This window comes from Oreochromis aureus, linkage group 2 (genome assembly GCF_013358895.1).
Source record: "Oreochromis aureus strain Israel breed Guangdong linkage group 2, ZZ_aureus, whole genome shotgun sequence".
In the NCBI taxonomy this organism is placed as follows: domain Eukaryota; kingdom Metazoa; phylum Chordata; class Actinopteri; order Cichliformes; family Cichlidae; genus Oreochromis; species Oreochromis aureus.
In genome coordinates this window covers 17,049,788-17,063,417 of record NC_052943.1, presented here as the reverse complement: position 1 = coordinate 17,063,417, position 13,630 = coordinate 17,049,788, and the positions used below count along the sequence as shown (strand labels likewise).

Here is a 13,630-nt window from a genome sequence, read left to right as displayed (position 1 = left end):
TTGGAGCACAAAACTCCAATAAGACCAAAGTCTTAAACGAGTGCATGTACAGTGTCCAAAGCCGAGTTCATTCTAAAGGAGTAGCTGTTGCACTGTTGCTGGAGTGCTGGAGTGTACTGAGATGGTGTCAGATTAAATCTTTAATCAATTCCAAGCTGCAAAATATGGCAAAGGGCCATCCGTACAATGTTTTCTTTTCTCAGTGGACAATATTTTATGTTTGCTAGCTGCAGTTTTTTTTCCACCAGCTAGGCAGGCAGGCGCCCATAGATTTCTACACTGATTGAGAGAGTAGGAAAGAGAATCAGAGAGGGGGAAAAAAGAGGCAAGAGTTTAGACAAAATATAAAGGATCGGCAGAGAACAGCAGTAGAAACTGAATGAAAAAGCACAGGGTGGAAAAAAGTTGCTAAAGTCAAAACAAACCGGCTTCAAGGCAGACTGGATAAATTTTAAATGAGGTAATGTTGGAGAACGCAACATTTCCAAGAAAACTAAAGTTGTGTAAATTGTCTCCCACCCATCACCTCAACTTTACCCACTTACCCCATGTGCACCTAAATCACACTACAGACAACCTCAGGAGAAAAGATGAGGGACTTTGCCAAGACTCTGAAGAACAAGTTCAGATCAAAGCAGTACTTCACGAAGCACCCACAGAGAGGTTACCTGCCAGTGCAGTCAGTGCTGGAAGCTGATACCTCAGAGACGTGAGTCCTGCACATAAACACGCACAGAACACAGTCATCTCTCTCATCTCTCTCCTGTCATCTGTCCCTCACTGACTCACTGTTACACCCATACATACTCCTGCTGTTGCAGGCTAATTATCATGCTGACTCACTCAGATGGGTTAAAGAGAAAGCTCTGTGTTCAGGATTAAAATAATGTTAGTCCTGTGATCTCATTCTGGCTCGGAAGCACTGTTCACATGACTGAGTCTCATTTAAAGTGGGAAACAGGCAATGAGACTAGCATCCATTAGATCATCGTGAAGCATTGCTTCAGGCTATGATGTACCCAGGATGATTTACACAATTATGGGTCCAGGTTTTGGCCCATTTTTATGGTCATCTTTTATGACTATTTTATAAATGTCCAAAAAATAAGGATAAAGGAATCTCTGTTCTGCCAGCTAACAATGAGCTAGAGCTAAAGATTCAGTATATGGTTATAATAGGAGCTTATTAAAAAGGTATGGTCCTGACCTTGCGACATTAAGCCTGCCCTCGTCAGACAAAGACAAGTCAGTGAAGACCATTAAATTGCCTTTTTCCAGCTAAGATCTCAGTCATATGATAAAGTGCTTTTGGTTGTAGATTACATCTCGGCAGTGTCATTTTGCAGCAGCATATAATTATAATACATGAAAAAATACTAATCCATAAATTTGCCTAGGGCACAAAATGGAAAAATAATTGGAAACAATGCTTGACTTTCATATTTAGTGATGAAATGTATTCAACGAATAAATGCAGCTTCTTTCATTACGTGTCAGGAGGGGCTTTTTTCTGTACCCTTCAATTTAGGGCAGCATTATGATCAACATTATGCTGTGCCTTCACATACTCAAGATTCTTAGTGCATAAAGCCATTTTGTTAAAAAGGGCTTACTATACAGATGTCCTCGCTCCTAGTCTTCTGATCAACTCATTACTTATGCAACCCACTCACAAGCCAGAGATGATGGGTTTTAAAACCATCACACATTCTTTCTGTAAAATCACCTGACCTCCGTCAGAATCCCTTTGTGCTTCCCTAAATAAAGTTTTCTTGAAATCTCTTTGGATTGTTGCAGTAGTAGTTTTAGTACGCTAATGTTTCAGTTTTGCTTTTCTGCAGCCACACGTTCATGTTTTGAAAGTGTTAAAAATTGCATCTGTGAAGTATTGACGCTGGCGCCTTTTGTTCCCAGACCGTGCTCCTCGCCCAAGCTGCCCCATGCAGACACACACAGCAGGATTGAACATTATGCCAGCAGGTATGTGGCTTTCTGCACTGTGCTATCTATCAAATCATTACTACAGAGTCTCCTGCCGTTTTCCATTCTCCAAATCAACCACCCCCTTCCCGCCCACCCCCTTACATACATTCACTCCACCCCACTTTTCCCTCTTCTTCTCCCCTCCCCTTTCTGTTCTCTCACCCTTTAGTCACACTCTAATTGAGGTATTGATTTGTCTGCGTTGTGCACTGTACTCCAGCTAGGATAGAGGCTGTATTACCCAGCGGTTTCCTTCGCTCTTATGCGCCACACAAACACAGTGATGTTTGTGACCATTGTGTGCATGTGTGTGTGTATGTGTGTGTAGAGGTCAGCAGGGCTCAGCGTGCCTAGCAGCTTGTCACTTACTGGGGCAGTGAGCCCATTGGTCACCTGGGAGCTGTCGGTGTGGCTTAGTGTCTGTTTGACAGCATATAAACAGGGCACACCACTGGACTCCCACACTCCTGGCAGCTCTGCCCACAGTGCAGAGCTGGACACACATCCACGGAGCCTGGAGTGTGCGTGCACGTGTGTGTGTGCGTGTATATGTGCGTGTGTTTTGGTAAGTGTGCCACTGTGTATTGTTTCCCCTAGGCTCTTACACACAACTGCTTCACACACTGCCAAAACATAGGGAATATGCACCAAAGAGAAAGCAAGCACAATTGTCCTCTTTACCCCCTTTATCTCTTCCCTTTTCCCTCCTCCTATATCTTCTTTGCCCTTTTTTTCCTTTTGTTATCTGCGATCTCTCTCTTCTTTTGTCTCCCACCCAAGCGTTTATTTTGCTGCTTTTTATAGGTATCTAACCCCTTTTCTCTTATTCTTTAACATATTTTCTATTTTGTCATCTTGGATTCAATAATTTGTTTTCAGTCATGCTACAATTTTCTGAAAAAGCTGTTCCGTCATGCTGATCTCAAGTAGTTTCATTCTGTAATTGTAGCTGCCACTATCACAGAAATAAACAACAAATACAGAAAGTGGGAGAAGTGGTCATGTACCTCAATCTAATTTGGTAAAAGTAAGACACATTTATTTGCAAATTTTCAATCTCCTGAGAATATTTTAGAAAAATGTGCACAGTTGGAAAAATTTTCTTGGAAGCAAACACTGATTTCATTGTATCATAATAATTTTGCATGTCTGTAAACTATATATGTTTCTGATATCTGTTTACTGCATATAAAATAATGAGTTTGGGTCTCTCACTTTTGACCATTTTGCAGCAATGGAGTCCCAAAATAGTTAAACGAGTTATCTTTCAAATGAATAAATGGTGTCTCATCACTTCGAGACACTATAATGTGGTTCACTAGTACACAACACACATTGTCTCCATACTTACTTAATCATTTTGTGGCAAATATTCAGCGAGGAAACATTCTTCAGAGATTTTGATCCATATTGACATGATAGGATCACACGTTTCTGCACATCACCAGCTCTACCACCTAAAGATGATCTATGACTGAGATCTGGTGGCTGTGAAGGTCATTTGAGTACAGTGAACTCATTGTCATGAACATGGTCAGCAGCAGTACTAAGATAACACCTAGTATGTTTTTCTGCTTCAATATTCAGCATGTTGTGCATTCAGAGATGCTTGTCTGCATACCTTGGTTGTAACAAGCAGTTCTTTAGAGTTATTGTTGTCATTATAACAGCTCAAAGAGGTCTATTCATTCTCCTCTGACCTCTAATATCAACAAGGCATTTTTGCCCAGAGAGCTGCCACTCACTGGATATTTTTCTCACTTTCAGACCATTCTCTTTAAACCCTAGAGATGGTTGCGTGGGGAAAATCCAAGTATATCAGCAGTTTCTGAAACACTTAGACCAGCCTATCTGGCATCAACAACCATACCACGTTCAAAGTCACTTAAATCACCTTTCATCCCCATTGTGGTGCTTGGTTTGAGCACAGAGGCACTAAAAGCTGCATAACACTTTCAACACATGTGCAACACTCTTTACTAGCATCAATTTGTTCATTTGCAATAGTAAAACAAAAACCTTTCTACAAATTATTCCTAAATGTGTTAAACAGTGAATACAATTCTTTACACAGATGTTTATATGTCTAACTCTATATCCACACAAATGGGTCAAGCTGTTATGGTGTTATCATTTACTTATCAACCACTTAATATTACACACCAGTTGTTTTTCAATGTTGTAACATGAACGTTTTAAGTGTAGACCAATGCCTTAAATTTATTGGTAAGCACTAAAAAACTGATTGCTGTATAGCTTTGTACAATTTAGTTTTACTGAGTTCAAGTCCGAGAGGTGTTTTCGCCCAACTTGCCATCTCGAGCCCTTTGTTAGCTCTGGTGAATTACATGCTAATGTGGGGTTGGTGATTTGATCTTCCAGCTTTTTCCATCCACATGTATTGATGGGATCTGAGCTAGAAAAATGAACCCCAAACTGTTTTAAAGGTCTCCTGTTATGTTTTTGTCTGTGCATGAGTGAATGGGCAAAAGGAAAAATGATGAATGAATTATAAGGGATGATAAATGCTTCTAAATCGATGGTACTACAGTTAGACAGAAGAAAAGAGACAGCAGTGAGCTGACTCATATGTTCCCACTGAGAACTATCATAAAACAAGTAGACAGAACTTAGTATGGCGATGGTGACTATTTTATTCATACATTAGCAGCAAGATAGCTCCCTTCCTTCTCCTTTTTTTCTACCTGTTTGTTAATATAGGTTTAAATAAATAATATATAAGGCAGGTGTATTGGGAGTGATATACCAGTGAGTGATATACATGGTAATTCATGCCATGCACGTACACAGATGTCTTCAGCAAGACGAGCAACGCCAGTGGTTTCAATGCTCAGGCCACTGCATTCATTGCAATCTTCTGTTATGTTTGGGACTGTGCATGAATGAATGGGCAAATGAGAATGCAATGAATTATAAAGAATTGCAAATGGCTCTAAATGAGAATAGGCAGTCGCACATTTATTCACAAAAAGGAGAACTGTGTAAGCCCACTCGTATGTTCCAGCATCATCTGAGCACCATCATAATAGGAGTAGACACTCTTTATTGTGGTGGTGGTGAGTATTTTATTTGTACTCTGGCAGCAAGAGGAGATCTTTATTTCATTCTTCCTTACCTTTTTGTACTTACTTACTTTTGCTGCCTTTCTACCTGTCAGTTAATGTAAGATAAAAGGGGGAAATTGTTCTTATTTGAGTTCTTTGAATTTGTAGTTTTAATCGCTTTTATAATCGAGAGTGAAGCAGTTATCAAAACTTTTGGATATCATATCTGTCAGTTCAGTTTGTCCAATATTTTTCCTTTATGATGGCATATTGTTTCTCTGTGTGTGTGTGCATGTGAGTGTATTTCACTTCACTTCGTATGGCCAGGGACTACAGATGAAGATTTGCCCATGGCTAACGCTACCACAATTGCAGCGATGCACACTGTCCCTGTTTAAAAATAAACAAAATTCTGAAAATAAGCAAAATGATAATAACCCAATCCATGCCACATAGTCTACAGTCATCTCAGAGGAAAAGAGTACTTGAAGTTTCAGGTTAGAAAAGTCAGTAAAAAACACAGTGCATCTGCTTCCTCCTCTCGCACTTCCTCTCTCACTCTCAATTCAATTTCATGCAATTTCATAGCACTGGAAAGTACAATGAACAATATGAACAGTAATATAAGAATATGAATGTTAATATAAGATTAAGATTGCTATATTGGTGTACATCTTGTGTATGAGTGTGTGGAGGCGTGGATTGCCATTCAGTTCCCCTCTGGTTGTAACACGTTTTTACATACTGTGCAACAGACATGAGGTCTGTCGCTTTCTCTAAGGATTATTTCTGGTTTTGAGTAGTTATTAAACTGTTTAAATCTGTTAACATTGATGTGAGGACTTTATTCCTTTCATCATCACCACTGTTGTGATGAAAGCAGTGGGGTCTTTAATAAAAAAAAAACTTGTTACATTAAAAAAAAGAAAGTAAGATAAGATTTTTCTAAACCGTTGTATCCCTCTTCTCCAGCCCTTGGCCCTTTGCTCACATTTCTTATTTCTTATTATTTACATGAATTCATGAGGCTAAACAGACACGTAAGCACAAGAAACTTGAACAATACTGTCTCCTATTTCTTTTTGCTCTTTCTTGTCTCCTTTGCTGTTGTTTCTGACTGAAGCTTGAGGTCTGCGGAGGTTTTGTGATGAATTGTGTTGCAGACTGAATTACGAGCGGTCGGGTTCACAGGCTGGGCCTCCTGTAACAGGGCATGGATAAATCCTGCATTTCTCAGTATTATGGTCTCATAGAAAACTGGAGAGAAATGGAATGTTATGTGGATGCACCTGGCAACCTCTACATCATTCACCCCCACTTCTACCATCCCTCACTCCTTCACCTGACCACACACAATGATGACTCAGCACATAGCGTGTCGGTGTGTGAAGAAGACTATTTTAATGTGGCAAATCTGTGTGTATTTATGTGGGCAGGCACCAGACTAGTAGCACATTTGCATCAGTGGGCTGCTTCTTCGTGATGATTAATATCCTGACTTGAAGGACAAAGCTAAAGAGGTTAAAGCTGCAGCGATGCTTGCAGTGCAAATAACAACTTTGTTGTTTGACCGCCGATTTCAACCCACCCTTTAATCATGGATCGCTATTATAAGTCATTACCCTCTGATATTCGGCGGACTGCAGCTGGTTGTGATGAATGGACTTTCTGGTGTTTCCACTTTCATGCAGCCAGCTCATACATGCATCTTATTTATATGACATCTTCCTACATATTTTTATAATGTGTGGGAAAGAGTGGATACAGTTGTACTTTAAAGTGCGTGCTGCTTGGAAAAGACGTGATAAAGATCGGGCACAAAGCACCTATAGACACATTTTTTGTTCATTTTTTGAGCTACTTAATTTCTTATGCTGTTTCTGCATTGAACTAATAGGTGGTGATGTGGACAATATGGAACATTAATTAACCAATAAAAAAATATGATTGTTCTAAACATGTTATGGAAGGCAAAAATTCACTTTTATAAACTTTTCTATGCAGTACTATAGGTGTATATTAAATAGTATCACACTGAGCTTACAGTAAACATTCTATCTATCAATGATGTTTTTGGTATTATTAATTTTATAAGCAGAATGCATGTTAACCATTATCTTTTATTGATTTCAATCAGTGACATATAGCGATGGCAGCAACCTGTCATGCACAGTCCTGCTCTTTCTTTTTGCAAAAAAAATTGCTGTACAGAATCTTGCAGTACTCAAAGACATGTTAGGCTGTTAATTGCAAAGTAGGTACACTCACCTACCTGTTGAGTCTACCTGCCCCTGCCTTGCCCCTGCCTTGTCCATCTTACTGTGATTTCTGTAGAACCCAATTTTCTTATGTATTCCATTAAAAATAAGAAACCTGATTTTTTTTTTCTTTTTTTGCCCTGCCGCAGCACATTTTATTTGGTGTTATAGTAAAACAGCTTACAGAGCAGCATGTACAGTGTAGCTGACAGTCAGCAGGATATAATGCAGAAGGGAAGCGCTGTCCTTGGTCCTGAAAAACCACACAGCACCTGACACACTGTGGCCCCACACACACCACAGATGCTGTCTGTGGTGCTGGACAGTAGCACATTTCTAAAAGGCTTTTTTTATTGCCTGTATGCGGGTAGACAATGTACAATAAAGTTTTATGCATTCTCCTTGTGGATATTTTTATAGCTTTTACTCTACTGGAAGTCGAATTTTTGCCACTCTGCAGTCTTGTTAGTCAAATGCGCCTACACACCTTACTATCCATTTGTAGTTAACGACACCAGGCTAGAGGTCTTATACACACAGCTTAAAATAAGTTGTGATTATTTGTTTAAAGCTTGTGTTTGGTGAAACATATTTTTTCAGTATGTGTGGCAATAAAAATAATGTGTTGCTTTTCCTTTTTTATTAAATTTACTGATCTCACTCAATATTTCTCTTTTGGGTGTTTGTGTACATGTGTCAACTGCGTGTATGTTTGACATCCTGTGTGTGTGTGTGTGTGTGTGTGTGTGTGTGTGTGTGTGTGTGTGTGTGTGTGTGTGTGTGTGTATGTGTGTTTGTATACATACAGATTGGCAGAAATGGAGAGCCAGAATTGTTCATTCTTCACGGATAGTCTGTCTCCTGATGAAAGCCTGTGAGTATGCCACCACCCCCACTCTACAAACCCTGTCATTACAAGCACAGCCTTTCACAGGGATTATGTGTGTGTTTTGTGTGTACACTCTTTCCTCGCGATGCTTCGACTGTTTCTGCGTTTATTTGTGTGCACAGACTTGTACATGTATGTTCAGCTCTTTGGGTAAGATTGGGTAATCGCATAAATAGTCAGCCACATAATGAAAATGACCCACAGCAAGCAGTGTGCACACACTGTCCATTCATCATCCACATGCCCGCTGCGATTAAGGTCTGTGGCTGTGTGTAGATACACAAAGCGTATGTGTGTGTGCCTGCAGAAGCTGGCTGAGTGGCTGGCAGTGGCGAGGTTACAGCAGTGAGAGGAATAAGGATGTTTGATGTGAATGAGGCAGCCAGTCCTCATTGTGGAAAGCTGAGAAAGTGCCACATGGAGAGAGTGGTTAGGGTTGTTTGAGATCATGATTTTCTGTGTGTCCATGTCTTATTTTGTTGACATCGCTGTGGGCTGTCAGCCATTTCCTCCTTCTCTGAGATGGTTCTGCTTTAAAGTTAAGGTTGTAGCTTTGCCACATACACACTTTAGAGGTCTGTGTAATGTGTGTGAGTGCAGTGTGAAGTGTGCTTATTGTACCTTTCCACATGTGTTTTGTGTTAGTCTGCTCTGAGAGAGTGATGTGACTGATGATACATTAAGAGCTTGTTTTAAACTCAGAGAGAAGTAAAAGACTTGGAAGCCAAAAACTTTTCAGTACTGATATTTCTGCTTATCAAACCTGCGCTCATTGTCTTTGTTGCTATGTGCATGCATCTAGTGTGTTGCTTGGATGGAGCTGTGTCACACAAATGTATATACATGCATATAGTTTTTGCATCTATACTCCGTCTCTGGATTATTCTGTGCCTGAGAGTGTTTGTATGCATGGCATTTCACTTCTTCCCCTTATGTGCAGCTGTGTTGGTTCCAGCTTTTGTGCCCTTGTATATTCTTGTTCTTATTCTGCACACCCGTCCTTCTGTCTGTCAATGCTTCACTGTTTTTTTTTTTACTTTTTTCCTGCTGCACGGCTCTGTACGTGCTGCTGTGCTATCTGTGCTTCCAGCTGGTGTTTGCTTGGCATCCGACTGTTTACTGTCCTGAACCACCGTTCCTGCATGCACGGCACCTGTATATATTAATCGCAGTCAGGTAACAGGCATGCAAGTCAGCTAAGCCCAAGCACATATGAGTTGGGTCATTTAGACCCACATTGTCTCATCAATGCAACTGAAGGTTAAGTATCAGAGTATCAGAGTAACTCAGCTCAGGGGCGTCATGTCTTTTCTTGATACGAATACCTCTCATTTAACTTTGGCTGTACAAAGTGGTTTGCCTGGGCAATAGCATTATTGCAACATAAACTGACAACAACTATCTTTCCATTAAAATAATTGCCAGACATTCACATATCCATTTATCGTTTAATAGCCCTAGGTATGTTATCATAGATTTGAACATTACGTTTTTGTTCCAGTGTCAATAAAAAGTTATTGGACATTAATATCTGAGCAATATATTGTGCAGCTTAAGATGCACCTTCCATTTTTAATAAATGTGAGTAGGTGTTAAATGGTCTGGTGAGCAAGTTTTATTGCAGAACATTTAATGTTTGGACTGGGAACCTGGCACACTGCTCCAAGCCGCTGTATCCTGTCTGGTTTCATTGTGTCTCGTCCTGTTATGCCTTCCTGTCTTGCTTGTCTTGCTTTGGCCTGTCTGCTCTCCCATGCTCTTGGTTCTGCTTTGTGCTGCTGGTGGCTGTGTGCTGGTGGCTCAGTGTGCTGTCTCCTGTGTGGGGGACTCAGGGATGAAGATCAGTACCTCCTGCGTCACTCCAGCCCAGCCCTGGACCATGACTCACCCTGTGGACAGCACATGCTGCTGGCACATTTGGAGCACCAGGATAAGGAGCAGCTCCAATGCACCCTGGCCCGCCTGGAGAACGAGAACAGGTCTGTAGCCAGGAAATAAAGCTGTTAGAACTTTATCGTCATTCTTCATAATTCATGTGTTTTCAAGCACAATAAATCCTCCAGAATCCTTTTAGACTCTTTTAGACATATTTCAACACCAGTTGCATCACATCCAAATACGTAATATTTTCATTATTTTTTTAAACATTTGAAATGGTGTTTGATCTGATTTGCTTTTAGATATGATCGAGGCTGAGATAAAAAATAATGTTTGCTGCAGAGACCTTAAAGTTTGGCTTAACGTGCAATGTTTATAAGTAAAGCTCTCCAGAAGCATTTTACACAAGTATGTTTGTATGTTTATCTGGAGGTATTACACTCGATTCGGTATGTCTGCTGTCATTTGCAAACCTCCTGCAGAGAATAAACACATTCATACTCTAAATCCTTTGAACTGCCTGAAGAAAACGAAAAGAAAGCAGCATTTTCTGTGTGCATACCTGAGCATTAAGCTTGTAAAACCGCATATTGGTAACATGGAACCACTCATATGTCATCCTTCAGTTTGTCCTGCACAAGGAAAACAAAGAGTCTATTATGAATTGTTTGGCTTTAAGTGTAAAACATATCTAAAACACAAGATGTTAATGCTTTTGAATTAGATTTTAGTTACTACAGGGGCAGATATTTTCCATAAATGAAGCAAATTCACTTTTCCTTTCCACTTAATTGGTTACCAGAGGCATCCTTTAGTTGAATGACTCATATGAATACATTTCCCTTGTCCTCAGTTTGGTTGTGACCTTTCTAGACACACAGCAAAACGCAGCTACACACATACTCGTGCCCTTTGGGTGTCTGAAACCTTGACCTAGTTCAGTTTTTCTACAAAGTGTGTCTCTTGTTATAGTGTGCTCTGTTGTACTTATTAATGACGAAAGTGGCTGCTTTAGCTTATTTTATAGGCTGTTCAGTGGTTTTCTGATGCTTATAACAGATCAATAAATTAGCAAAAAAACAAAAACAAATTAAGAACTTATTTTGGGTCTCTTTAAGCCATAAAAAACCCTTTTTCTAGCTTTATAAAGAAATGGACATGTGCTTTTATCTATTATAATATAGAATTTACCTGAAATGTTATGATTTTTAATGTAGTGGTACAACCACCTATAGTCAAGAACCATCTCTTAAATGATCAATTCAATTCAATTCAGTTCAGTTCAGTTCTATGTTATTTATATAGTGCCAAAACACAACAACGGTTACTTCAGGATGCTATATTTTGTGAATTAAAGACTCTACAAGAATACAAAGAAAACAGAAAAACCCAAGCACTTCCCACTGGCGATAGTGGGGAAAAAACATCCTTTTTAACAAAAAGATATAATATGTATGAAAACATGAATTACATTAAATGACTGTGAATCAGTTTTTGAAAAAAAAAATACAAAATTACATTTACGTTTAAACACCATAGCCTGTGAAATATGAAATATGTTTCATATACCTTATCTGGGTATATGAATGCCAATGCGAGCTGCTCAACCTCTGACCATCCACCATTCATTAGAACAGCTACAGCTACCCTGACTTTCTGTCTTTTGTTTTTATTTTATTTATTTATTTTTTACATTTTCTTTTCCAAAGAGATAGTTACAGATAATTCTGCAATTAAATAGACCAGTATGTTGTGACCATCATTTTCCAGCAGCCAAATCAATTAACAATGCATCACAAGTCTATAAACAGTTTTAATAGCGAATCACCACACAAAGCAACTGAATATTCACAGCACCATACAAATATGTGATATGAAAGGCTTCTATTCAGAATGAAGATTGCACTCCATGTGGTTAGTCATCAATAATACATTAGGATCCTGCTGTACTGATTGTTTAATGTGTTGGTATTTAGTAAATCATTCAAATTATTTGTCTCATAAATACAAAATGTCAGGTTATAATGCGTTTATGCATTTCTGTTTGTGTCAGTATAATTCTCTAAGTTGTGCGAATATGTTTTGCTTGCTGCACCAACAAGTTGCCTTGACTGTTCTCCTCCATCTGTTGGTCCTCAGGGTGCTGCAGAGCGAGTACAGGCGGCTTAAGTGGAAACACGAAGAGGCGGCATCAGTTCCCATGCTGACTGAGGCTGGAGAAGGAGGTCTCGGTTCACCTACAGCGGGAGGGCAGCAGGACGAGGAGCTCTTGGCTGAAGCACGGGTCCTCCGGCAACACAAGACTCGCCTGGAGACCCGCATGCAGATCCTGGAGGACCACAACAAACAGCTCGAGTCCCAGCTGCGCCGGCTCAGGGAGCTACTGCTACAGGTCAGCGGTACACCTCTGAGAGAGACCTGGAAATGAAATGAACAGTGCCTACAATGGATTTTATTTATTTAAAGGCAATACTTAAGTACAAGCTTGAGGGTGTGTTTTTATGTGTACTTCCAAATCTACCAACTAGGTGTTAGAGGCAAAAACTGTAGATTCAGATCATTAAAAAAAATTATATTAGACAAAGATAATCTGAGTAAATGCAAAATGAATTAATTGAGAAAAAAAAGCTACTCAAACCTACCTGGCCCCATGTGAAAAATGAATTGCCCTCCCTCATTAAATCATGAATTAATTGTGATTAACCACATTTTTTGGAAAGCTGCATATATTTTAACTAGCCACACCCAGGTCTCATTACTGACAGACCTGTTGAATCACAAAATCGCTTAAATAGAATCTGTCTAACAGACTGAAGTAGGCTAAAACATCTGAAAAGCCATCAGTGTTAGAGTTCCAAGGTACAATTTCTCAAAAAACATCTTGATGATCTCAAAGATCTTTGGGAACATATTCTGTGTGCTGATGAGACAAAAGCTGAATTTTGTGGAAAGCCTTTTGGAAGTTGCAATTCCATAATTAATGAAACAAGGAATTCTGGTCTCTACCAGAAAATCCCAAAAGAGAATGTCCTGCCATCAGTTTAAAAAGCTCAAGTTCAGTTGGGTTATGCAGCAGAAGAATCATCAGAAACACATTAACAAGTCCACATCTGAATGGTTAAAAAAGAAAAAATTAAGTTTTTGGAGTGGACTTGTCAAATTCCCAACTTAGATCGGATTGAGATGTTTGGCATGATCTTAAACAGGTCGTTCATGCTTGAAAATCCTCCAGTGTGTGTAAATTAAAACAAATCTGCAAAGATGACTGGGCTAAAAATCCTTTGCAGAGACATGAAAGACTCATTGGCAGGTATCACCAGCACTTGATTGCAGTTCTTGCTGCCAAGAGTGGCACAACCAGTTATTAGGTTTAGGGGACAATTAGGTAGGTTTGGATATTTTGGATGGAGGACAAATATTTGGCACAGCACCATATAGTTCTTGCAGATTTCTGTAGCTGCAGTTTAAAAAAGGGGGGCACAGAGGTTACCAGTTTTCAGTATTTGTATTCCTCACAGATAGCACAGATAGCAGATAGCACAGTTCTTGAAATACAC

General features: G+C 39.6%; 1 protein-coding gene across 6 annotated transcripts in view; it reads left to right on the top strand.

Annotated features, from left to right (window-relative positions):
* drp2 (dystrophin related protein 2) overlaps window positions 1–13,630 on the top strand; it is a 175,556-nt gene that overhangs the window by 156,691 nt on the left and 5,235 nt on the right. For 4 of the 6 annotated variants that reach the window (XM_039619933.1, XM_039619920.1, XM_039619925.1 and 1 more), the window contains 6 exons: window positions 573–709; window positions 1,915–1,980; window positions 8,115–8,180; window positions 8,998–9,030; window positions 10,028–10,174; window positions 12,213–12,465. In XM_039619933.1, the coding sequence (XP_039475867.1) occupies window positions 573–709; window positions 1,915–1,980; window positions 8,115–8,180; window positions 8,998–9,030; window positions 10,028–10,174; window positions 12,213–12,465 (702 nt within the window). The remainder of the gene's footprint in view (window positions 1–572; window positions 710–1,914; window positions 1,981–8,114; window positions 8,181–8,997; window positions 9,031–10,027; window positions 10,175–12,212; window positions 12,466–13,630) is intronic. The other 2 variants (XM_039619943.1, XM_031736395.2) reach the window with 1 other exon arrangement.